This window comes from Arctopsyche grandis, chromosome 6 (assembly GCF_051622035.1).
Source record: "Arctopsyche grandis isolate Sample6627 chromosome 6, ASM5162203v2, whole genome shotgun sequence".
Classification (NCBI taxonomy): Eukaryota; Metazoa; Arthropoda; class Insecta; order Trichoptera; family Hydropsychidae; genus Arctopsyche; species Arctopsyche grandis.
In genome coordinates, this window is record NC_135360.1 from 7719134 (window position 1) to 7746689 (window position 27556).

Genomic DNA, 27556 nt, shown 5'->3' on the forward strand with positions numbered 1-27556 from the left:
TACAATTCAGTTCATTCGAGCAATATTTTGACAGCCGAAACTTCCTGAATTTTTTTTTTACTATTAAAAACAAACTTGTAAAATTTATTAATAGTAGGCAACAGTAGCAATAATATAATATCTTTTACTATTACTATATGTTATGAGATTGATTTCACATTGTATAAAAAACATTCACGAGCGTTTATGGCGGTCGATGTATTACCAGCTTTGGTGCTATCACTTGATGTTTCCAATCATCTATTTATCAGTTGTGTGTGTGATTAGAGGTCACTCGTACAAATAAATCGACATTCCACTTTTCATTGTTGGTGTCCACTTTCTAGTTATGAGTTTCGGCTATAAGTCAATACTAATACGATGGGTGTATAGATAATATAAGTAGGCTGTTTGGTTGAGCTTAGCTCATACCTTTCTATCTGCACCAACACGTACAAATATATTACTCATGTTATGTCTGAACACGCGTGTGTGTCTATTTTTGCATCCGGTCAAATATGCGAAAATTTATGTACCGTTATTATAGTCAATAAAATGAGATAAATGAAGAATTTTCAACTGCTCGCATATGGGATGACTTTCTTCGAGGCAATAAAAAATTTTCACATCGATATGTAGAGTTCTTTGTCGGGTTAAATTCACTGCAAGTGCACGTGTGAATTATGATAGAAAAAATGTTGTGTTGTGAAATGTTTTCACATAACTGTTATTTTTTTTCAACGCAGATAACATAATTTGAGGTCATTGTCATCACGAAAGCAACGGGTATCCATCATCGATACCCGTTCATATAATTTGACCGTTTAGCTTGCAATACATGCCTATTTTACATGTCATTGTTTTGACACGTTGCAATCATCGGTAACTGTTTTGAATTTGCGTGTGAAAACTAAATGATTCAAATTTGTATGCAAATTGGAAAATTTGTTTAGTGTAAAAAAATAACAATAGATGTCACTTTTTGTTTTAATTTTGACATTGTCTCATTTTGACTTGTATTTGAATTGAATTAACTAAGATTGGTAGAAATAAAATTCTACAATAATTTTTAGGCGATGCATAAAGCTTAAAAATGATATACTTAACCAAAACAAAAACAATTACTTCAAAACAACGTTATATTAAATGAACGCTTTTTTCTAATACATAAATATACAAACTATTAAAATGGTGCATAAAAACATATAATAAAATTTGGTACAAACATTAACTTTGGTCTCAAATATTAAATTGAATACAATAAGTACGATTAATTACTTTTAAAAAATATACATTTTCACACTATAAACATTATTATTATTATTATTATTATTTACGCAACTATTAAATTGTTCTTTCTTTAGTTTTAATATTGACAATCGTGCAGAATTTATTCCATAATAAAAAATATTATAAAGTCATTTCTTAAATTGTACCTAGATGTCACTGCTAAAACTATTTAATATAGCAATTTTTATTTATTTGAAAATGCTAGTTCATATTATGGTAAAAGAAAATATATTATATTTGGTTTTATATTCTAGCCAATAGGAAAAAATCTAAACGTTTTAACATCTTCAGTGCCTACATACTGTAATTTTGAAATACTTTTTTTTTCAGGACTTTTTTGTAATGTAAGTATTATAATTTGTTTTTAAATATATTATATTATTTTATATTCATCATTTTCGACAAACTTTCAGTCTGTTAAGATCATCGTCGAACATGTATTCAGCAGCACACAGTCGAAAGCACGTCCATTAGCATTTTTTCTCTTTTTCAGCATGCATACTTAACGAGATGTAAACGGCACTTTGCACTTAAGCCCTTTCTTCTTTTAAGCCTCAGTCTCAGCGTTCATATCCGCCTCGATCTCCTCAGACGTTCTCAAGTCTATGGCGAACTTTTTCTTCACATTCATCGGCCTCGGAGTTTCGCCATCGCCGTCTGAAAAACGCAACAGCAACATTAGTTAGCGTTTAACGCGCGTAGAAAGCTAATAAATTGCGAATTTCAATGCACATGTAATTTTATCATTATTGCATTTGCACATACACCCGCATACACCCGAGAGTTTAATTGCTCGTGTAATAAATATTCAGATTTTACGAGGCTGCAATTGCAGCGAACGTTGCACGGTGTGCTAACTTCGGTGTTAGTTTGCGTGGACAGTGCAATGTGGCGTTAATATTCTTTGGAATTTGCGATGCAAATAGTGTAAATATTGCTGTAATATATACCTAATTTCGGTTCGAATATTTTGTGTGTTTGTGTTCTATATACTAACCTGCTGAATCTGCTTGACTTTGTTTAACCCTTTCGGAATATTCTTGGAATGCGGCCGCTAAGGCGTACGTCAGTTTTCGCGCTGCATTTCTGAAATGAATAAAATTTTCGCGTCAAAACAGACGAAATATTATATGTATGTATGTATATGGTGAAAATAATATGCTAGGAATTTGCACGAGTGCTCGTCAGCTTTGTGTTCAAGTATGAGTGGGCAGATTTTAAATTAACAGTCGGTGATAGCAACACAAAATATTGATCAAGAAATTCGATATAATAATGTTATTTTTTTTCACTAACTGAGCAATAATACAATATTGAAATGTTTTGTATTATTGTTTTGATTTCAATTAAACGAATTGTTATTATATAGCTAAGGTGTAGTTGTGAGCTATTTTTTTGTATTTAAAATTTTAAGTTGAACTTTATAATGTTTTATATAATAAGTTTTATTTCAGAAGATTTAATAAATTTTAAAAGAGCCAGACTAAAATTTCCATATTCTTACTCAATAAATCCAAGTTAGTATCGATTTTATTAAAGGTAAAGGCTTAAGAAGTTGGAAATATCCCAATAAGTTACTATATGTATTATATATGTACATACATAGATGAAGATTTATTTTTCAATATAATTTAATTTTTTCTGTGAAATAATGAATTAATTCTGTTTTTTTCATTTTTGTTCAGATGGTATAAATCAACGTTGTTGTATTTTTTACAAGTTTTTTTTATTTATTACACTGATCGTGCTCAATACATTTGTGGGTTGAATTTGTAATACTTCCACTATTAAAATCGTTTTGATATTTCACAGGCTAACTCTGATTAAAATAAGCAAATGTCTCCAACATGACGCTAGAGAAATTTAATCATTAACAAAACCATTTAAATCAAATTATAATACGTTGGAATTATCTGTCAGATCGACGTGATGACAGCTAGATATTCAAACGCGCCTTTCTATCGACGCTACACAACTCACCGGTTTTACAGTTGAACAGTCTGATTTAATTGCACAACCTTTAATTCTTAAAAAAAATTGCAGTTTATCTCTGGTTTAATTGTGTCTTAGCTCTATGGGAGGAAAACCATTCCTACAGAGAAATTTCCTGACGAATGTGATGTAACCGTTTTACAATAAATAGATTTATTATTTTTTATTAACAAAGGACCTATCCCGAGGAAAAATAGGACTCGTATGTACATATGTATGTAAGCAAATTATGTATGTTCACCCACAACCCACTTTATGTAAGCAACCCACTTTAAAATAAGAATCATCCAGAATGCCTAACTTTCGTATTTCAACAAGAAACTGTAGAGTACACATTTCAATTGGAGTATCCGCTTTAGGTATTCTGAGTTTATAATGGAAACAGAATCTACATGTAGATATATTTTATTTATTTTGAATCAAATTATGTACAGTGAAAGTAGCTTTATATTATTTTTCTATGGAAAACCTTTAAAAATACAAATGCATACATAAAAGTCAATACATTTCACTACATGGTAGCATTTGAACTTCACATTAAATATGTACATAAAATATTCAACCAATAAGCATGTTGAGATTCAAGTTACAATTTACCGTAATAAATAAGATAATTTTCATAAAATAAGAAAATATTGAGTCCCTAAAGCACAAGACTGATAACTCCATAAATGAGCTAAGGTGAACTAAATGCTTCTTACTTTTTTTTAATATGTCGGAGTACAGTATTTTCAACTCACGAAAGCGTATATTTGAAATGTATATTGGACAGCCTTTCAATGTAGAGTAAACAAATACTATGCTGACTAGTAATTGTATGTTGAGTATATTTATGGATACTTTTTTCAAGATATAAAATAAACCGTCGTGACTTTTTAGTGAAGTTTAGTGACTTTTCTATGTAGATAATTCCAAATTTTTCTTGCAACGTACTGCATAGAAGTAATAAATTAAAAATTACATATTAATTCCTTTCCAAAATACTAAAAGAAAATGAAACAAAAGGAACACTACTAGGGATTGCAATTTACCGTCAATATTCATAAACCGGTAAATGGTAAATGTTTTTTTCCTACTACCAGTATACCGGTATTTACCGGTAAATGACATTATTTTTTAATGGATAAGAACTTTTTTATAAGTTAATGTTATTAGGAAAAGTAACCATTTATTTGACATTCATTTACGATTCAATATAAGTTAACGTTATCAGGAAAAATAACCACTTTGAAACAACCACCTGGTCGCATTTATTATGATTTGTTTGGTCTGTGTTGCCAGTGAATTTATCAATTTAAAATTGCCGCATTTAATAATGAGAATGAACAAATTCCAGACGACTCAATCCACAATACCATTTACCACAATACCACAATGCCATTTGCATCGATTTTTAATGTATTATGCAATTATGTATGAATGCATATTATGATTTTTGATGTTGCATAATATTATATTTGCGATAAAATAGTTTCCGGCAATTAATTTAACCGGTTAATTAGAAATTTTACCGGTATTTACCGATGACGGCATTTTGTTGACGTTACCGGTAAACCGGTATACCGGTGATGCAATCCCTAAAGACTACCCTTTTCATAGACATTGTAGAGTGCATTAGTTAGTACATAGATGGGGCATTTACTTTGAGTCGCACACGAACGCATGGCATTCGAACGGAATCTGATTCTTCACGGCCTCAGCGTCCCTGACGATGATCATCGAGAAAACCCTGGTGTAGATCAAATCTTGCACTCCGTAGGATATGGACTCGATCTTGAACGTGTTCTGGGTGCGCACGCTCTCTTTCTTATGCGAGCCGATCGAGTTGATTTGCACGCCGGCCGTGGAGACAGTCAACTTGACGATTGGCAAAATCTGGCCTGAAACAAAACAAAAAGCGTTCCCGCCGCTTGTACAGATGTTTCGGAGCTCGAACCGGTCCGAACCGGTTCGCTCTTCGCATACTTGTTGTGCATTTCACCGGGCAAACAGTGACATTTTTTCAGCGGCTCGGAGCACGTGTGCACACACACACACACACATTTCTATTTGTTTATATTTTTAGAGCAATCTTAAGGACGTGATGCAATCGATCGTTGATTTGCGAGATCGTCGTGTGTTTGGCGATTTGCCTGTCGAAGGTTTTGTCTACGATACTTTTAACGTAGAGATTCCTATAGTTAGGGTTGCCAGATGATAATTTGATAAAGGAGAGCAGATGGGTCTAAAAAGGAGGATTTTCTGTAAAAAAGGAGGACATTCAGAAATTAAACGAATTTTTTATATTATTTTACTTTATTTTAATCATATTTAGCTGATCTGCCAATTTTGGAAAGAAGTTCTTGGTTTTTTAACAAATGATTATAAAAATCTTCACATGTCATGTTTGTGAAGTTATATTGAGTAAGAATTAAAGATTTAACTGACTGCACACTTAGTCTATTCCTCTCTTTGCTCCACTGAGTATTAATCAGTGAAAAAACTCTTTCCACATTTGCTTTATGTGCGCTTATACAAAAATAAAACTCGCATATCTTGAGCAGTTCTGAGAAACATTCAATGTTTTTAACACTTTTTAAGTAGATTGTCCACTGCTCGTGAAACTTCAAATCATAATATGCTTCATCTTCATCTGATTTTGATTTAAGAAATGAAATCAAGTTACAAAATTGATCGTGTAGCTTAACATCGTCAATCTCTCAATGCATGAAAGTAAATCATCATAAATAAGTCCCGCCCGATGTTTAGCAAAAAGGAGGACTTACAGTAGGTAAGGGAGAACGGGAGGACAAAACATGGAAAAGGAGGACATGTCCTCCTTTTGGATACCATCTGGCAACCCTACCTATAGTCAGCATAATGGCTCGGTGGTTGCGTTTATCTGTAGCACTGAAAAGTTACCAGGTTCGATCTCGTCGTGCTAATATATTATTTAATGCTGCTGGTCATACTTAGATATTTGTGATATATCGGAGTTTGCCAATTTATTTGATTTCATTGTTTAAACGGTTTTTCCAAATCAAATTGGCAAAAAACATCCTACCCGCTATGTCACAAATATTGGTTTTTGATTTATATAAAAAAAATTATGTACAAGTCTAAATCCATAGATGTCTCTATGGATTAATTAATTGCTAATTTCGTGTTCTAAAAGCCTCTCGAAATACAGCGATTTATGTAATAAACAATGCTGCAATGTTTGTAATGAATTGTCTAGGAAGACGCATTGGGGTTTACCTGTAGGCCTTCCTGGTGGGTTTGGTGCAAACGATCGACAAGCGCCAGACAGACTGAACCACAGATTAACTGGATGGCTGCTTTAAACGTAATTCTCGACTTCACGAATGATAGATTGCACATCAGATGACGAGTAACCTTTCGATGTGCACAGATGCAATTATTAAAATTGAGTTGGATCTTTCTGGCGAGTTTAATAAAGCAAAATTCGGAACTAAAGTATCAGAGGCACAGAACGTGTACAGGGTAGGTATTTCGGGACTTCGGGTAGATTTCGCTTAGTGTAAGTGCGAACAGTGTGCACGCATAAGGTACACGTGTCGTTAATCTGTGGTTCAGTTTGTCTGGCGCTTGTCGATCGTTTGCACCGCATCGCTTCCTGGTATATAATATCTATGTAAAATAAAATAAATAAAAAATAAAATATTTTCCCATTATGCCATTACGGGTAGCCCCCGAGCGACAAATTTGTTATTAAACTTGTGTATATAAAGGTATGAATTTTAAATCATATTCCAATAGTAGTGAAATAGTGGGTAGGGTGGTTTTGTTAATTTGATGAGGAACCGTTTCAACAATCAAATCAGATAAGTTTGAAAATTCTCATTGGAAATGATCGACTTTGAGTCACACATATCCAAGTCTAACCAGCAGCAATACAGAAATACTTATAAATCAATTATTTTCCCAGTATATTGTAGCACGTTGAAGCTGTTATAGTTTATGATATTGTAAATTCTTGAAATAGTTGGCTAATCTAAAATATAAATCGCCCAGCTGATTGTCCGATAAGTCGTCGGATGTAGTTTTGCAAAAATATATCATTTCTGTTGTTTACTAATACACGGTACCAATTTTTAGTATTTATTTTAATTCAAATTGACTCACAAACAATAAATTTTATTCTAAGATACAAAAATAGATTTTGTGGAATAATTTTTCAAATTTGATTGCATCCTGTTGATTTTTCAAATGGAAAATTTGATTTTGATTGATGGTTGTTTTATATCGTTCGTTTTATTTTTACTTTCAAGTTATATTTTTCTGATTGAACTTCACTTGAAAGCTACGTATCAATTTATGATTGATCATTTTTTTTATTCATTTTTATTTTGACCAACTTTGATCCATCGATCAAAATAGTGTGCTCTTTAGAATTCTAATTTAATAAAAGTTTTTGTAAATATTTCATAGATTCGAAACATCGATTATTTAATTTCACATGCCAGCTCGTAATCGAGACCAATAGCTTTCGAGCAAATAATAATATTTAAAATTCAAAGCAAATCTATCACGCATTTCGTTAATCACTATTGATCGTTCGAATGCTTTAATTTAATTATACGTTGTAATGTATCGCTTTTACATAGTACGCAAAATTAAATCAATCAATGTTTCAATATAATCACACTCTCAATTGGATTACCTAGTTAATTCAAACGGTCTAAAGTACAAATTAAAATTAAAAATAAATAATCAAAAATCATCCAACATGCTTCAAATTGTATATGTATGTATGTATAGGTATATCTACCATTTTAGAAACAAACATATGAAAAGCTCATAATATGATTATAGAAAATTAATCCGAATGGTAAACAAACGTCAAACCAAAAATACTTTTTTTGGCAAAATGATGCATACATACATACAGATTTGTATAATTGATAAAAACTTATTTAAATATATGATTTAATCTAAAATAATGCATATTAATTTACTTGGAGGTAGGTTCTTGGCATCATTGACCATATTGTCGACGGGTTTTCTGGTATGTTTGATACCCCACAGTCCTCCAGCATTCTGGGATCCCAAATATTTCACCTGAAAATATATAAATATCCATTTGAATATGTTTCAAAGGGTTCGGTGATTATTGGTCACAAAGTGCTAGCCCAAAAGTCACTAAAATCTCTATAACGGAACATCTGGCAGCCGAAAAGTCCATCATACTAACGATAACTATAATAGTAACGAGAACTCGAGTACCAAATATTCCATATTCGCGATTTTCATGGTAAAAATTGTCTTTTGGGAAATCGTAATGTGACTAATAAAGCAATTACCGTTTCAAAGATAAACAGTCAACAATTGACTTAAACTGGTACAGCACCGACTGGCAACTGCCCGAAAACAGCAGTATGAAAAATATTCTGTAGAACATTCTATATGGACACATCCAAATGTTCCGTAATGTGTACGTGGCATAGACGTAGCGGCAGGAACCGACACGGTCTACTCACATTATACAGCAGTACGTGTCCGGTTTTCTTTGGCCACCGTGGAAATATTCACGCATGACGTGACGTCATAGTACACGCTTACTAACGAAAGTGCGTGACAGTATTCAACCGACGATACGACGCAAGCAATATTGCGTCGTAACGTCGCGCACTGCAATGTATATGTGGGCCGATTTTGCTCTGCACTCGACCAAAACAAGTCTGAACGTGTCGAAACGTGCGCTGCTCTATAGTATGAATAGAATAGTTATGAATATAGTATGAATAATAATAATTATGAATAATTAGAATAGTTATGAATATAGTATGAATAGAATAGTTTTTTTTGTGTACTGCTGTGCCGGGTTGTTGCCGTGCAGTGCTGGATAATATGAATTCGAGTATTTTAAATATTTTGATACAATTTTTAAAAAATTATTCATCAAAAGTATTGATTTTTTCGTCGATTTCGATGTATTACAGTCGGTTTCATGACATAATTGACATTGAACTGCTGAATCGATTTGATTACACGTTAAATCTGGTATTGAATCGTAAACGAAGACCGCTAACTTCATCCGATCGTCACCGCAAAACGAAACAGAATATATATGTGTATGTATGTACATATGTACATATAATTTCATCGTCTGCCTCATTCGTAGTGATATTTATCTTTCGAATTATTTAAATATGTATTTCAACTGAAACGATACGTAACGCGTTTCCTCTCCCACTCTCGTGGCGTAGATAATTTTGCTAAAATTTATATACACATAATCCATACACACTAATGTTATACAAGAGGGCAATTAGTCTTATTTTAATATTTTAATAAACGACGACTTTTCCACTTTTACTTTTACATCGCTATCATCTTAATTATGTTAGCAAAATACATACATATGTTGCGTACGAAATATATAGTGTGTACGGATGATGATTCCATGTGAATACAACTTTTTTTTGGCTTCGTAGCATTGACATTGTTGCTTCTGTTCGGTTTTTTTTGACAGGCACATCACATACGTAATTCGAATCGATTGTTACACGTCATGCATAATTTTACTGCTATTACTATGTATTTTTATTTAATTTTCGAATGACAAACACAATGGAATCTCTTCATGTGTTTGATCTAGTATTATGCTGATTATTATTGTACCTATGTATATTTATCCATCCTCTTATATGTCTAATGATTCTCTAATGATCAACAGTTTGATCGAATTTTCACAGCAACATTAGCCCTTATAAGGGCCACCCTATGTCTCGTTTCGGCCGAGACAGTCCCGTTTTGAATGTGTTTTGCGTTTGTCCCGTCGTTTTCGTAAAATTGTTTGATTTGTGCTCTTTTTTTCCAGTTCAATTTGTTTCCAGAAAACAAATATTATTATTATAAAAATATATGATATAATGGGTAGGATCGTTTTAGCCAATTTGATGAGGTGCCGTTTCAATAATGAAGTCAGATGAATTGGATAACTCTGATAGGAAAAGAAAGAGTTTGAGTCACAAATATCCATGTCTGACCAGCAGCACTACAGGAATACTCGGAATAAATTATTTTCAATCGAGGTCAACCCACAGGATCGAAACTCGGCAGCCTCTCGGTGGTTAGCATTAACGCAACCACTAAGCTATGCTATATATTGCGTTTTACCGCTTTTTTGTAAAGTGCTATTCTTTTGAGAGAATTTTTAATCATTGATTGAGTTGCTTGGCGTTGATAAAAGATGAAAAGAAAAGTAAGAAATTGATCCATAAGAAATCCATGAGTTAGCATTCCGAATTTTTCGGTATTAATTTTAAAACTGTAGATTTATGTACACGGTGAACAAACATTTATAGAAGGCATTAAGCGTAAAGGTAAAATTTCCCGACCGTGTTGTATAAACACTGCAGGATGAGTGTTTGTGAGTTAAACGTATGCATGGTTAAACTTTAGGAATAATTCTGTTTAATTGTCAGTGCAAAATTTTAAACTACATATATAACATGTAGTTGTATTGCACGATATACATACATATATAGTTTTCGCAGTTAGTATGCACCAACTTTGACGAATTCGTCCTTGAATGACTCAATTGAAAATCATGACGCGTTCAAAATCAGACGCGTTAATCAATTTTTAACATCAACGCCTAATGACACTTTCGTGATGATGATTATAAAAAATCACACTCAATATAACACGAAAACGAGATGAAAATAATCTGAAATTGTGATGGATGAGACAGTGAAAAATACTTTGTTAAAAAAAATAGTTCGATAATGTGCAATATGCCGACCGGAAGTTGGATTTCGAAATGCCAGCGATCGGAAGTGATCGTATGAATATGGCGTTGTCGAATCGACCGGAAGTAGAGTCGGTTGTCCGTCACGGTACGCGTCGCAGACACGGTCATGGGTTCGAATCTCATTAACAACTAGGCGTGTTTGTGTGTGTATGTGTAATATTATTATATTGTTGTAAGGTTTTTATTGAACTTTTGCACCGGTCATAACAATATTGTCGGACCGTGTAAATAATACTGATGAGTCACGGTAGTGATGGGAATATATGGTAAATATGCGACGGTTAACCCGATGCAGACAGCGTACTACTATAATATAGTAGTACGCTAGTATATATATATACATATATATATATATATATATATATATATATATATAAAAACCGACTGTCGTTAAATGTGTATGTATGTATGTATGTATGTTTGTATGTTTGTGACGGACGATCAACCAGTATGTGGAACCAATCACAGCCGAGTGATCGAGATGCCGGGAAGCGTGGTAGTGGGGGAAGGGGGGACGTCGAGCGTTGTCGCATTCGCCGTGTCCTCCGGGCGTGGAGGGCGAAGCCCCCAGGGCGACGAAGGCACGGGGAGGGAAGCCCCCAGACCACTGGAGGCGTCGGGGGCGCGGGGGGCGAAGACCCCAGGGTGATGGAGGCGCGGGGAGCGAAGCCCCTAGAGCACACACACATTCAATCATCATTTCGAACGGGTTGGAATGCTAAGTGTATAATATGCCACTTATATTACGATTAATATTACGTGCGGGTGCGCCTATAAATGATCTTACATTATACATTATACTACATATATAACTTTATTTTTATTCGTGTTTCAATTCCTTTTCGAAACCACCCGTTGAAATCAACGGGCCCAACACTAGTGTACATATAATGCAGATTTCATTTGTGAAATATTTATTTATTTATTATTTAATTAAGTTTGGACCATTATGGTCGAAACAATGGTCACCACAATGGTCGAAAATATAATAGAGAAGAGGAAAATATCTATGTACTAGTTGTTTTACCCGGTATCCGGACATGTACCCCCTGGACACATACCGCCCGGACACATAGCCAGCAGCATAGCTCGGCGGTTAAGCTTCTGCTTAGCACCGAGAGGCGTCGGGTTCGAACCCGTGAGCTGACCTCGATTGTAAAGAATTTTTCTGAGTACATAAGTCAGACTTGGATATTTGTGACTCCAGGTCGATCGTTTCCTATCAGAGTTTGCCAATTTATCTGATTTTCATTGAAACCATTTTCTCTCAAATATCGAGTTTTCAGCAATCTCGAATTTCGCTGAATTGTATAATATGCTGCAAATTTACAAATCTGAACATTATGTATCTGTGAATGTTGATTGACGTGTATTTACTGAATTTCGCTGATTTGTTTGAAAATGCTACAAATTTACAAATCTGACCATAGATGTCTCTGTGGGTGTTAATTGATATGTATTTACTTTGTTTAATACTTGTATCAAATGTACAATGTTTCTGGCCAGGGAGGCGCATTTGGGTTACTTACTAGGCCTTCCTGGTATAGATTAAAAAAAAATACATAAATATAAACCATCCCTACGAGGCCCAAATGGAAGAGAGAAGATCAAAATTCTACTTATGCATCACATACAATTATAAAAATAAAGATGAGTGCAGGCTACCAGGCAGATGAGTTTAAATAATCTCCTATAATATACGCTCACTAAGGTGGAAAATATCACATTCAGCAACAATGATTTCATTGGAAGTCGGATAGCTCTTGGAATAGTGATTGCAAACCAACTGACTGCATGCTCATTTCGATTGAATTTTAACTGTTTGAATTTTAGCATGTACGAAAGACGAGATATTCATGGGGTTGCGTAGATGACTTTTCGTAAAATTGAATTGGATCTTTCTGGTAAGTTTAAAATGGCAAAAGCCGAGACAAAAGTATGAAATGAGCATGCAGCGAAATGAGCATGCGGCCGCTTGGTTTGCAATCGTTTGTAGCGCAGGGGAAATGATGATGTCTATCTACCTCGCACATAATTATTAGGGACATAAAGTGCCAACTGTTCCAGCAACGAGGGGCATGACGTATTACCACGTAGAAGCTGGAGAACAAAATGAAATATGTGGACATCAGTGGCGTGCCGTGAATTTTAAAACAGGGACTAGGTATGGACAAAAAAATATTTTTAATTATTGAAATACTGCTACTGAAATCTGCTAGGACAAAAATGAAAAGTTATACTCATCACTTCAAGTGAGATTTTTATAATTCAAAAATTAAAAATATATATTTATTGTCCATATTAGCCCCCTGTTTCAAAATTCATGGCATGCCACCAGTAGATATTTTATTTTATTTTATCATAAAAGGAAAACTTAGGAAGTCTTAAATCAAAACCGACAAATAATATATTACATTTAAAAAGATCAATGATAAGTTTCCGCTGGTAGAAATAAAGTAAAGGGTAAACATACTCGTAGTCACACATAAAATTTGGAAATTAACATAAGAAAAACAGAGAACTTAAATAATTAAATTTAAGTATTGAATTTCACAATTAATAAGATTATTCAAAAAATGCCTTTACTATTGCTCGCCTTGCTTGCTCATGCGTATTATGAAAAATATGTATTTACATACATACATATATAAATAATGTTGTATGTTTGTCCGCTCTGCAAATCCACAAGCTTTATCTCAGTGTAATATGCATACATATATAATATTTTATAGTACACATAGGTATTGCAATAAATCAAGTGTTTATATCTGAAAGCATTAAACATTTACAAAATGATGCATAGTCGTTCCATTATCTTTATACATGGCTCATGGATCCTTTGGGAATTTGCGAATGAACTTTGAACCTTTGTAAAAGTTTTTCTTTGATTTATTTTATACGTTTACTTTACGGTTTTTTCTTGGGAATAGTCCACGTGTATGTATGTATATAATACATATATAAAAATTGAATTGATGTTAGCAAATTATTTCAATACAAAAACATTATTTTTGATAGATTATTATATAATGTGAACGGGCAAGTTCGGTTCGAGTTTATTTCATATTTTAAAATGAATTGTTTCAGCGTCTGAAAGCTGAAAGGAGAATGTCTTTTGTGATCACGTGCCGCTGGCGATGACACACGGAAACAAAACCTGACATTAAGACGTCAAATCGGAATGAAGTAGAAATTACGATTTTGCCGGAAAATGGGACGAGAAACGGATTCGACAGACGGGAAAATTTCAAAACTAAGGTAAATAGAGAGTGAAAAAAATATGTCACATCATTATTTTTCCGTCTCACTTTATAAAAGAACAATAACATGTATTAGTAAATATGTACACAACTATTATTACATAAAAAGAGACCACAATTATTGGCCGTTATATGTATAGTAGTTGGCCAGCTTGTTATTATAACTAAATATAGCAATAGTGGAAACTTTTTATAACTGCAATGATGCACTTGTTCGCATACGTTATGCTGTAGACCTGATAGATCTGACTTTAGATTATTGACATGACAAGCTTTATATTTCCTTTAAACAGTTTGACGTACTATGATTCTTAGAACAATTATTTTAAAAACTTTATTTTAAGAGATATCTATGCACATATTTATAATATTAACTATAAATGAATTCATATTGATTTTTTTTAAACAACATACCTGAAACGTTATCGGTAGATCTTCAAGTCTGACGACACTGTCTTCTTCAGCCATTTTGTAAATAAATGTACTTTTAAATTTAATTTGACTATTTATATATCACAATCTTAAACACAACTTCCGCGCACTGTCACACTATACAAGTATAGTCCGTCCCATTTCAACTATGTCTAAAGAATTCACAATTAGGCATTGCCATTGATAGTTTCATTATTCACCTTTTTTTAGCAAATAAGTATAATTTATGCAAACTGTACGGTTGACGATACACTGAATAGTATACTGATTGTGGAATGTTTAAGTATGGCGACCGTTTCGACTAAATAAACGGGTCGCCATCTTATCGCGAGCGAGATAAGATGAGCGAACGCTATCTAGATTGCTTTAGGAAAATGTAATTCACTGTTTGCCACTTATCATTTTGTAAAATTATGTAATTAAAATGATATAATGTATGTTATATGATATGAAAATTTTCCTGTTACGTTACGGCATTAATTTAAGAGGGGGGATATAATTTGGAGTAAGATATGTTTAGATGACGGATAGATTAGATCAACGAGTCTAAAATTCCTCAATGGTTTTTTTTCATTTAAAATATATGACGTTTTAATATATCATACAATTAGATAATATGTGAGGAATTATCCATTCGGAAATTCCTGACTTCTCAAATTCTCATCTTGTACTGATTCCGGTTGTAGATTTAATTAGTTCATATAGTACATACATATATCCGCCACTAACAATATATGTTAGTGGCGGATCTATAAATATTGCCGTTTTATCAATGATGTAAATTTAATCAAAAAAAATGTTTGAACATTTCACTATGATTTTTAGGATCTTTTGCCCCTCCATCCACAGATTGGGGGTCCTAAACGAGTGCCTAGTGCTCTGTGGGATGATTCGCGTTGAAAATTTGTTATTTTAGATTTCAATACTTAAATTTTGAAATTGTGTTCTCTATGTTTGTATATGCAACGCTGTATTCTTGGTATAAAGAGGAGAGATAGTAAACGAATTACATGGGTGAGAAGTATGAAAAGGGTAATGGATATAACGGTGAGAGTGAAGAGATTGAAATGGCAGTAGGTGGTCACGTCGCTGGACGAAAGTTGATAAAAGAAGTGCTAGAATGGTACCTGATAGAACGGAAAAGGATTAAAAGAAAGGCCGCAAGGAAGATGTGTGGGGTGAGTGAATGAGAGAGGTGTAAAAAAGAGAAGGATGGAAGCGTGTTGGAGAGGCTTTCATCCAGCAGTGGATGGTGAATGGCTGTAAATGACGATAGTGATGATGATTGTATATGTTCTCATTACTACACTGATATTAGTTCAACCTTAACTACATTTTTTTAATGTATTTTATATCGTATGTACATATTATATATAGGTTTATGATATTACGGAACATAAAACGGATATGAACATGAATCATTGAACTGTTTTATACCTTTTGTATTATAAAACGCTAATGTATTGTTTTGCGCATTGCCAAGCTAATAATAGCTCAAATTAAAATTTACGATGATGCTTGAATCATCTGCGAGTATTTATAAAACGATTTGATACCGTCGAGTGCACTTTCGAGCTGATATTAGTTCAAAATAGGCTTATTCAGATACATTTTATAATATACATATGTACATACATACATACATAAAATGACTATCTAATTGTCTATGTACTTTTAATCGATTACAAACTAATAATACCATAGCTCTAAATGTAATCCTTTCACTACATACAAACAGGTGTGCACGCACAGGTATGATCTCATACGTGGAAAATTTGTACATTTTTTTTATGAATTTGCATAAAAATAATTGTGCAAATGCATTAAGACACTTTCGTGTATGTACGCACGAGCTGATAACAGCTCAACTTCAAATTTAGATATCGCATCATGGCGATTGGGCTCAGCCCCACTTAATGTGATCTCATCTGTATAATATTCGCTTATCGATGCACTAAAATATAAATCGGAGCTAATAATAGCTCAAACATTCAACTTGTGGGCGTTCAAGCGCAAATTTGTCGGATCGGCAAATTTTAACAGTGCCAATAATTATTAGATACAAATACATACATATAATGCTAGGATTAAAGGAATAGTTTCGTTTCAATTGAGTTAACATGCCAGAGCGTATGATTGTTTGTTGTAATACCCACTGCTTTAACGCGAATGATAACGTATCAGATTGTTTACAATATGGGTGATTATATGTATTGTTGATAAAAAATATTTATAATACTATTGTAAAGTTGGCTTACAGTTTGTACATATTTATGCTATATCTGTTGAAAATTATATTATAGATTTCGAAGCACGTGGCAACAGTTTCTAATTAAAATAGGTACATATATAATATTATTTGAAGCATCTGTTGATCATACGTTTTTGTTTTCAATTAAGTAACATGAATTAGTACGTTTAGCTTAAAACTAAACGATTTTTTGCTTCGGTTCATGTTAAAGGCAAACATTACAATGTGACGTGTTGATGAAGTCATTTTGCTTTTGTGCGATCGAGGTGGCATTAAGTGCGATTCTTCAAGTTATAGCTCATCAAAAGAATCATTTCGCAACTACGAAGAGACACTTTTTTCTTTGTCAGATGCTCTGCTGCCTCTTTGTGTACTGTGTCAATATTTAAGTTTCTACTTTTCAATGAAATTATATCCAAACATGAGACTTTGAAATGAAAATGTTTTTAAAGGCTTGTTTACACGTAAATAAGTACAAAATATACGAAAGCAAAATTTAGTTTTCCACAATATAATTTTTTTTCTGCTTTTTTACATCATCATTTGTATCTATCTGATCACAATTCACTACTGTATGAACATTTTAACTAAATATTACAATTTTTCCATATGTATGTATGTATGACTTGATCTATTTGTGGGGACAGCGATAGCATACAACTTTTTTGAGGGTCTGCTCTAGAGTATAGTCGATCGTTTGCTAGTTATTATTTATGTAGTTCAAGTTAGGCAGTTCGATTAAGTAATTATGCCTAACTAGTAAAACAAAAATAATTACTTGTAATCGAACTGTCCAGCTCGTAACTACATAAATAATGAATTGCTTAGCAATGGATCTCATATTTTAAATATGGCTAGCAAATGATAGACTATAAAAAAAAGCGGACCGATTTTTTGGGGGGGGGGCGGAATTTTTGAAAATAAATGTTAAATTTTGAAGGTAATACAACAAATAAAAACTGTTATGCAAACATACTATATATGTTCATTACTTCGGTCTCCGTGACGAGACAGAATGTTAAATAACAGAAAACCCAAATATCAGAAGGAAAAGATCGAAAATCGAAAGATCTTAAGTCGAAAGATCAAAAAAAAAATGGTGCATGGTAAACGGTACATTAATGAGCGCGCGCAGAATACGGTAGGAAAAGCATGTTCCTCTTGTTCCTGTTGTATCCTCCTCGCCCAAATTAAGTGAGTATGTACGTGAGTATGTACTCACTTAAGATCTTTCGATTTTCGATCTTTGCCTTCCGATATTTGTGTTTTCTGTTATTTAACATTCTGTCTCGTCACATAGACTCGTTCATACGTATGTATATATTCCATTCAGCGTGTTTTTATTTTGTATTTTTTGTAATACAAACCTCATACCAAATAAAAAAGACAATTTTTAAAATTTAAAAATATATCTACTATATTAATTTAAAAAATACAAAATTTGTAAAAGTCGAGCAAAAAAAAGATTTTTTTATGAAATTATAATTATATATATATATAAAATTATATATTATAATTTTATATATATATATATATATATATATATATATATATATATATATATATATATATATATATATATATATATATATATATATATATATATAAAATTATATATTATAATTTTATATATTATAATTTTATATTATATTATATATATAAAATTATATATTATAATTAAAATTATATATATATATAAAAATTATATATATATATATTTTTTTAAATCAAATGCTGCTTAATCTTATAGTTCATAATAGTTCGTTTAAAATAAAGTAAAAATTGGAGTGATTTATTAAACAAAATGTAATAAATTCACTAGTATTGTAAATAAAAAATCAAAATTGGGTGGTGGCAAACTTAAAGACCGCCCTAGATGTCAAATATCCTAGTTACGTCACTGATATGATTATACTTCGTAATGGATCGTTGACTATTGATCAATAGTTGATATCACCCATCAATATAAAACCGGTGTGTGTCATAATTATCCGATTTTTAAAAATTTATTATTACTATTTCGTATTATCACTGGTTTTGTTTTATTTGAAATTAATATTAAAAAAAGCACGTTGTTAGCGTGTGTATTGTTGTGGAAGTCGACCCGCGTACCTTTGGTAGACGAGCGCGCGCGCCTCGTTCCACGCTGATAACTGACGTCGGCTGATTAAACACCTGTCGCGTGTGGAAGTGGGGGAGGGACAACAGCAGGTGCTGCCATCGACCAGGGCTGTCACAAATGCCGTTGAAATCGATCGTTTTTATTTTTTTATAGTACCACGCTGCGGTGGGGGGTTTGGGAGGATGTTGGCGTCAGCTGGGGAGCGCCAGTTAAGGGTTTTCGTGTAAATACGCGAGCGTACGTGGTTTCGGTGTGTTTTCAGGCAGTGGCGTATCCTTCGTGTGAGGGATTAGGATGTGTTTTTTTTTTTGTTTCTGTGAGACGGTTTAAAATTGTGCGTTTGATTTAAATTTGTTCAGTGAGTTTTGGGGTTCATTAAGAGAATATTTATGTTGTTGTTTTAATTGAGTATGGTTCGCAATTTTAATGAGTTATGTGGCTTTAGGCGTCATATTGTTGTCAAGTGACGACTGTCCACAGACAATCCTAAATAATTTTAGCATCAGTCGTATTTGATGCTTAGTGCTCGACGTATGTCTGATAAAAACTTTTCTGTTTGTATTACTCGCAAGATGGGCAAGCATCGGTAAAAATTGCACAATGCATTCAAAAACACACAATAAACAACATGAGATACATTTTTATTATTTTATTAAGTAAATTTATCCGATTGTTGTAGCGTATTTATAGAGACGTACCGCGAAATATTGACAACAATTATTTATTCGTAAGGGCCCTTCTATTATTATTACATTTCTCTGGGTAAACCCCAATGCGCCTTCCTAGCCAATTACAAACAATACAGCATTTTTATTCATTATACAAGTCGCCGAATTGCGAGACACTAACTCGCAATTTAACGAAACATCTATGAACTGTACATACATTTTATTGTACATTAATCAATTAAACAATCAAATAGTGGTGATATAGTAGGTAGGAAAGATTTTTAGCCAATTTTTAATCGGGAACCGATTCAACAATGAAATCAGAGAAAATTGGCAAACTCTGATAGGAAACGATCGACCAGGAGTTACAAATATCTAAGTCTGACCAGCAGCATTACAGATATACCCAGAAAAATTATTTTCAATCGAGGTCAGCTCATGGGATCGAACCCGGCGCCTCTCGTTGTTAAGCAGAAGCTTGACGACCGAGCTATGCTGCTGGCTTATGTATAATAGTTGTGAAGATAATTTTGGTTTATAGTTTTTTTTAGCTTGGAGACGTGCCTTATTTTTTGGTGATGATATAGGAAAGCAAATTTATGTACGATGTACACACTGCTACACGGTCGTAGCCAGAGGGGGGCTATGGGGTTGCCAGACCCACTAAATTTAAAAAATTGTACATATATTCACATGTATTTAGAAAAAAATATATACCTGTAAAATCAAATTTGTAAATTTTTATTTTAAATCAACGCTTCAGGTGAAATTTTTATCAATAATTAGACAATTGAAAAAGTATGAAAACGTGAACTTGTTTCCGATAATTTGCATGGTATATATCGTACTAATAATATTGTACATATAAAACTGAAACGGTGTCTGTAGTTCGTTTCTGATTGGCTGGATTGGTCAAAGACGTTTTTGATTGTTCGGTCGTTAAATAATATTATTTTTTTTCGATTTAAATAAATTTAATAAAAAATTTAAAAGATTTAACGAGCGAAGCTGTGTATCATCAATAGTGATTCATAAACTGTATTATAGCGCCACAGGAGTAATTCTTTTTTCGAAAAAATAGCATGATTAGTTAACTTGATAGCGGCTAATCTTATTTTGTTGTTAATTTCAGTTGAGCTAAAATTTCAAAATTCAATCTCTTCACTCTTTCCACTACATCAACTTCTCACCCATGCATTTCGTTTTCTATTTTTTTTCTAATTGCTGAGCATACAGCGTTCTACGTGTATTCGGGTGCATTGGACTTAATACAGGATTCCAATCTTCATTGCTCTATATTCAAATCCATAAGCCATCACTGGCAAAACGCATTGATCGAATAATAGTTTCTTTAGGTAAAGTGGCATTTTGGATTCTAAAATGGCATCATCCTTATTTCATATGTTTCTCTACTTCCTTTTCTTTGCTACTAGACATGTCAACGATTTGACATGAATTCTTCTTCTCAAGTCATCCAATGTGCAGTAGGTCATGATTAGACTTGGGCGTTGACTTGGTTCTTCAAAAATAACAATAGACCCTTCCATTAGTGTACAAAGCATGAGAGCAAAAAAGGACAGTTGACAATAATGAACCATCTTTTGTGCAAAAGTCATCAACCCAACGCCAATCTTTGGTCATGATCTCCCAAGTTAATCTACCATCTCGTTGCTCGTCTCCATCTTTCTTGACATTTTATCAGCTCAATGGCTTCAGCCATACAAGATTAAGTAGCGACTTGGAACTATCTGGTCCACCGAGTAGAAAACCTTCTCTTTCTCCAAGAACTCTTCACATGTCTAGTCGGAAGTAGTAATTCCAAGCTATTCAGATCTCTTCTAACTATACATATGTATACATATGTCCGATGAAGCCGAGGACTCCTTGATGAAAGATTAATGATCCAAGATTTGAGACCTGTCCTTTCAAATTTTCAATCTTAGCTATTGCTATATGATTTTTAATTTGATTTCACAGCCGCCATCATTTGAGATAACTGATCCAAGATAAAAAATTCTTCAACAATTTGTTATTTGGATACTATGTACATATGATTGCTAATTACGATATCATACTAATCGATGAAAATGTGCATGAAATGTAACACACAGAATAAGTAGATATCCACATAATTGAATTGGTGCCAACCCTGTTCAGTTTCACACGAACGGATACAGAGGCTCGCATGCACTGAAGCGCACAACCGATTCGTCAAACATGATGATCGTGCAATATTGATTCATCATGCAAAACGATCTCGAGCACACACACACACGTATTCGAAATACACGGGTCCGGTTAGCGTGCACTAAACGGCAGCGAAAAGGTTAACCGCGAACGCGATAAGACTCCACTCCACTATGCGGTCCGTCTGCGAATGATTCGTTTCGCTTAAATAATTTGCAGCTCGTTTCAGCTGAAGCGGAGAGCGTCGCGGTCGATTTAATTCTCGAGAGTTCTCGGTCCTACTCTTTCTCTCTCTCGAGATTCTCGAGTGCGCTTTTAAAAACCTGACCCCCCCGTAATATTTATACCACTCTCGGCTCGAGTCCTAATTAAAAAGTGTAAGGTTTAAAAATTGACGGAGTGTGACCGTTGAAGTGATTCTTTATAGGTTTTTTCTTAATATATTTCTTTTTGATTAAATGTTTGAGGATTATTTGAAAAAAAAAATTACGCACTTGAATTGTTTAACTTTTACTTTATTTACTTCACTAGTTGTTTTACCCGGCTTCGCTCAGTATTTGTAATATAAACAGCTTAAACATGGCGAATCTAATAGTAAATATTCATTTGTTTTTTTATTAAATTTATTTAAATCAAAAAAAAAGTCTATTGAAACGTCATAGAAACTGATTTTGTTTTCGATTACCAACCAACAGCACTTACAAACTTACAAAGTCTTTTTCGAAATTATATATTAGATTCATATCGTCGCGTTGGGGTGGGTTCAGGACCCATATGAAAGACCAAAGTTGCTTCACAGCATTTTTTTAACAATTCAGGAGATCCGCACGTAACCACCGCTCACTCTAGAATACTTGATCTACCGTGTGTACTTGATCTATTCTTATAAAGGACAAGTTGCCCAGCATAGCATCCCCGATCCGTTGGCGTGTATATTGTGTAGGCACTTAGATCTGTCTACCCGCACTCGCCCCGTTCTATGAGAACCCCGGGACATCCTTTGTTCGGGCACTTACTGAGTCCCGTTAGCGTAACCCGGGGTTTCTATTGTTCACCCACGAATGGACAGCGGATACTCTCTCCCATGTTCTCACGTTACAATATTTATAGACTAGTGACACATTGAACAAAATTTGTGCTTGAAGTTTGAAGCTGAATAGAAAGCACGCCGTACTGCGCACACGCTTCGCGCCTTTGTCCTCTCCATTTGATCCTCGTCCCAACCAGAGCGCGCATTGTGTCTAGTGCGGTCTCGCTCGCTCTGTCAGTTTCCACGATATGCCAAACACGCTCTTATTTCAAGTATGAAAAAGTTTTAATATCTAAGCCTGTCACGAATAGATAAATGAGCGGTTGGCTTAGCCTTTTATATGATTATACTGATGTAGTAACTAAGTGCATGCATTTGTGCGCGAAACAATCCCGGACGAAACGCCGAACGATATAACGCGACATAATGTCTACGAAATTATATCGTTTTGTCCGTTGACATTATGTCACGTTTTCATTTTGTCGAGGACATTGTATCGTTCGGCGTATCGTTCGGGAACGTTTCGTCGTGGATCCGTTTTATACATATGTATGTAGATAATTATTATATAATTTAAAATACCATTATTTCCTTTTGTATTATATTAATTGCAAGCATTCGTTTGAAACAAAGATGTGATAAAATATGTTTTATCACAAAATTTTGTCGTTGCGGTTGTGCGAAAACTAAATTTTAATAAAATGTCAAATAACCACGATAACTCAACAAAATATGTACAATGATTATAATTTAAATTTTAAAAATCGTTGACATCAATGTCTCATACAACGTGCTATCTGTCATAGTTGCCGATCAACGTTATCTTATCAGTTATTAATCATTTCGCTTTATGAAGTTGTAAAAAGATGTTAACCTTTATTTAGCTTTGATCTTAGCATATTTAATATATAATATATTTTATTTTTACAACTCCTTTTATATTTGAGCTGTTATATTTGAAAGTGGCATAAGTCCACTTTTCTTCATTTCGAGAAATATTTCGCAAAACATTAAATATAATGTATTGCGTTTAACAAAATTTAAAAAAATACCGGTGGCCTGTACATTTATTCTGTTTTTCCAAGATTCCGGACATATCGAACTATGTATTATAAGTGATAACAATTTGTGAATTAAGTCAAACTGAAATAGTGTTTTTGGAACCGAAAATTGGACTTCGAACGGCTCATATGTACATAATTGTATTATATGTATGATGGTTATCATTTTGTATTATCAATTGCTTAAAAAATTATTTTAGTACCAGATTTATATAAAGATTTAGTAGTTGTTTTACCCGGCTTCGCTCAGTGTTTGTAATATAAACAGCTTAAGCAAGGCGAATCTAATAGTAAATATTCATTTTTTTTTATTAAATTTATTTGAATCGAAAAAAATATATATCGAATCGTCGTCTTAGAAACGATGTTCCCAACCAAAGATACAAACTTACAAAGTCTCTTTCGAAATTATATATTAGATTCACACCAAAACCGTGACATTTAAATTTAAAATGTACATTTTTTGCGACTTCGTTTCTGTATTTCTGAGTTGTTACGATCAGCAAGGAGTTTATCTGAAACCAGGACGTTTGACTATCATGAAAAGCTCCTTTGAAACACCGGAAGGCCGTATAAACCAGTGATGTGCTGCTAAAATTATATCAACTGGCTCGCACCTTGGCAAATTTTAATTTTATTTTTCAAATTAGGATATATATTTTTATCATACATTACAAATTATTTATATACATTAAATAATTTATACATTACATAAATTCATTCCAAATAGTGTTTTGATTTTCATTCGAAATTTTAACCGTGGCGGTCTTATTCTGTGTAATGGTGACTCCTGAGTAGGGTTGCCAGATGATAATTTGATAAAGGAGGGCAGATGGGTCTAAAAAGGAGGATTTTCTGTAAAAAAGGAGGACATTCAGAAATTAAATGAATTTTTTATATTATTTTACTTTATTTTAATCATACATATTTAGCTGAGCTGCCAATTTTGGAAAGAAGTTAACAAATAATTATAAAAATCTTCACATGTCATGTTTTTGAAGTTGTATTGAGTAAGAATTAAAGATTTAACTGACTGCACACTTAGTCTATTCCTCTCTTTGCTCCACTGAGTATTAATCAGTGAAAAAACTCTTTCCATATTTGCGTTTTGTGCGCTTATACAAAAATAAAACTCGCAGATTTTGAGCAGGTCTGAGAAACATTCAATGTTTTTAACACTTTTGAAGTAGATTGTCCACTGATCGTGCAACTTCAAATCATAATATGCTTCATCTTCATCTGATTTTGATTTAAGAAATGAAATCAAGTTACAAAATTGATCGTGTAGCTTAACATCGTCAATCTTTACACCTCTGATGCTCAAGAACTCAATGCATGAAACTAAATCATCATATTTTAGGTTTTCGTTCTCTTTCAGCAATGTCATCCACTCAAAACATTTGAAATCTTCCAAGGGTATCATCCATTCCATCAAGTAATCTTCACAAGCCTTGTGAACACTGAAAAATTCGTTGGAAATGGACTCGTTTCACGAAGTCATTATCACGAAGCTGTTCTCTTACGCTTAGTGGCAAAAAATTGTTATTTCTTCGATTACGAAGCATATGAACTACGGATTGAAGTATCTTTGAAATTTCCAGAACGGAATTATGTTCCGCCAGTCCCGTCCGATGTTTAGCAAAAAGAAGGACTTATAGTAGGTAAGGAAGGACAAAACATGGAAAAGGAGGACATGTCCTCCTTTTGGATACCATCTGGCAACCTTACTCCTGAGCCATGATGTGGAATGCCACGAAATCAGTGGCAAACCTATCAAATGGTCATTAAATCTGATATGGTCATTAAGTCTGATATTATATCAAATGCTTAAATTTGCCCTATTTTCTGAACAAGAATTTTAGCGGTACAACGGTGAAACCACCCGAAAAACCTTACCATTTAACGTTAAAATATACGTTAATTGATGTCTAAAAAAATATTGTAACTCAAACAGTTTGAGAGACCGTTTTTGAATGCTCAAACACTCATACATAATACTCGTTTATTTTTCCGAACGATGAATTCAAAGGGGTGCAAATTCGACACGAAGCGCAGCTTAAAACCGCTTTTTCGATACCACGCCGACACTCAAACCGTGGCGCGCACCAACCATCTCCATCGACCCGGTTTCTCGACTGGCCCACTCCTCGTCGATTTCTTGATTAATAAAAATTTAACAGTTCCGACAATTTCGAGACCCTGCCGAAGCGGCGAGAAACCGGGGTCGGCCATTTTATTGGCGAACGGGAGCGCTTCTTGCGAGGGTCGTTCCCGACACCTGTTACTACAACCAGCGACAAATATAATATAAAACGAAGAGAGAGGAAGCGTCTGGAGCGGAAAAATATGTGAAATGAAAAAAAAACTCTAAATAAAAGCGAGTATTCACGATAAGAACTCTGCGAGGGATTATTTCGCAAACAATTCCTCTCTCTCTCCCTCTTTCCTCTCCTATACACTGTTTGTTTACTAAAGTGCGTCGATAAAACCCTTCGACTACCCTTGCGAGGGTATTTTTAACCCTCCCGTGGGTTTTTGTGTGTTAAATTTTATATTTATAACCGTGCATGATTGAATAGGCACGGCTATTTTGAACGCTTTGTTTCTAACGCCGAAATCGCTCCATTGTTATTACGACCCGTTTACATCAGCCGACAGTAACCTGAACATTGTGCGAATAAAAGTACGTCGTATCGACTCCAATAAGGGCCCGTTTAGTGCGGCGTAATAATACTGTAAAAATTTTACGGAATATTATAAAAGTTTTTATGTCGTTTTTGTCGAAGGCTCTCCTCGGTCGAAAATTCCGAATTTTAAACAGGCGAATATTTATTAAATACAAATTTAATTGTTCGCATAAATTTGTTACGGTATAAAGTTTGTTCGTAAAGCCCTCAGTGCTTACCTTTAATATAAAATCGGACATATACATAATGTAGATGTGTATTTAGTGAACTCGAGTGAAATGAGTCTAATTTTCGCAAGACACGGTACGAGAAGTTGTTAGTGGGGTATTTTCTTCTAAATCTACAAGTGTGTCTAGATAAGTAGGTGCACACACTCTGCTTAATTATAATCGGATAGGAACTTTCCGGTAATAATAATATACTGAGAATATTATATGAAGATTTTGAAAGGCTTCGTGGAACCCCTGTACGTATCTATTAAGTAGAACCTGTCCGTTTTTACGCCCTCGAGATGAACATACGTACATACATATGTGTATATAAAAGGTCTACATACTATATGTACGTATACTAGAAAGAAAATATTGTAGGAGAGTGTGAAAAATAATGAATCAAAAATTCACATAAATTTTTTTATGATTAAACGATTCTATCTCTAATCGATAGATGATATATAATATGTAGATAGTGCATTCGTGGTAAATTCACAATCTAAAATTGGATCGGTTTAATTGTACAGTGCATATCTATGGAATGTATATGTGTATGTAGTTTGAATTTAATAATAATATTGTAATGCATGCATCAGAAGGTATTCAAACCGAGACAATCCCGATTG

General features: G+C 33.6%; 1 protein-coding gene across 9 annotated transcripts; it reads right to left on the reverse strand.

Moving 5' to 3' along the window:
- Nucleotides 1–1103: 1103 nt before the first annotated feature.
- On the reverse strand, nt 1104–19118 carry LOC143913453 (uncharacterized). 9 transcript variants are annotated; one of them, XM_077433264.1, is made up of 6 exons: nt 19076–19118; nt 14695–14864; nt 8220–8322; nt 4904–5141; nt 2267–2355; nt 1104–1926 (listed from the first exon to the last, which is right to left on the reverse strand). In XM_077433264.1, the coding sequence occupies exons 2-6, from the start codon at nt 14746–14748 to the stop codon at nt 1817–1819; spliced, it is 594 nt and encodes a 197-aa protein (XP_077289390.1). In that variant the 5' UTR covers nt 14749–14864; nt 19076–19118; the 3' UTR covers nt 1104–1816. The 9 variants fall into 9 exon arrangements, with proteins under 9 accessions (XP_077289390.1, XP_077289387.1, XP_077289388.1 ...); XM_077433261.1 differs by having other exon boundaries at nt 14695–15064; XM_077433262.1 differs by having other exon boundaries at nt 1107–1926; nt 14695–14912.
- Nucleotides 19119–27556: the final 8438 nt, after the last annotated feature.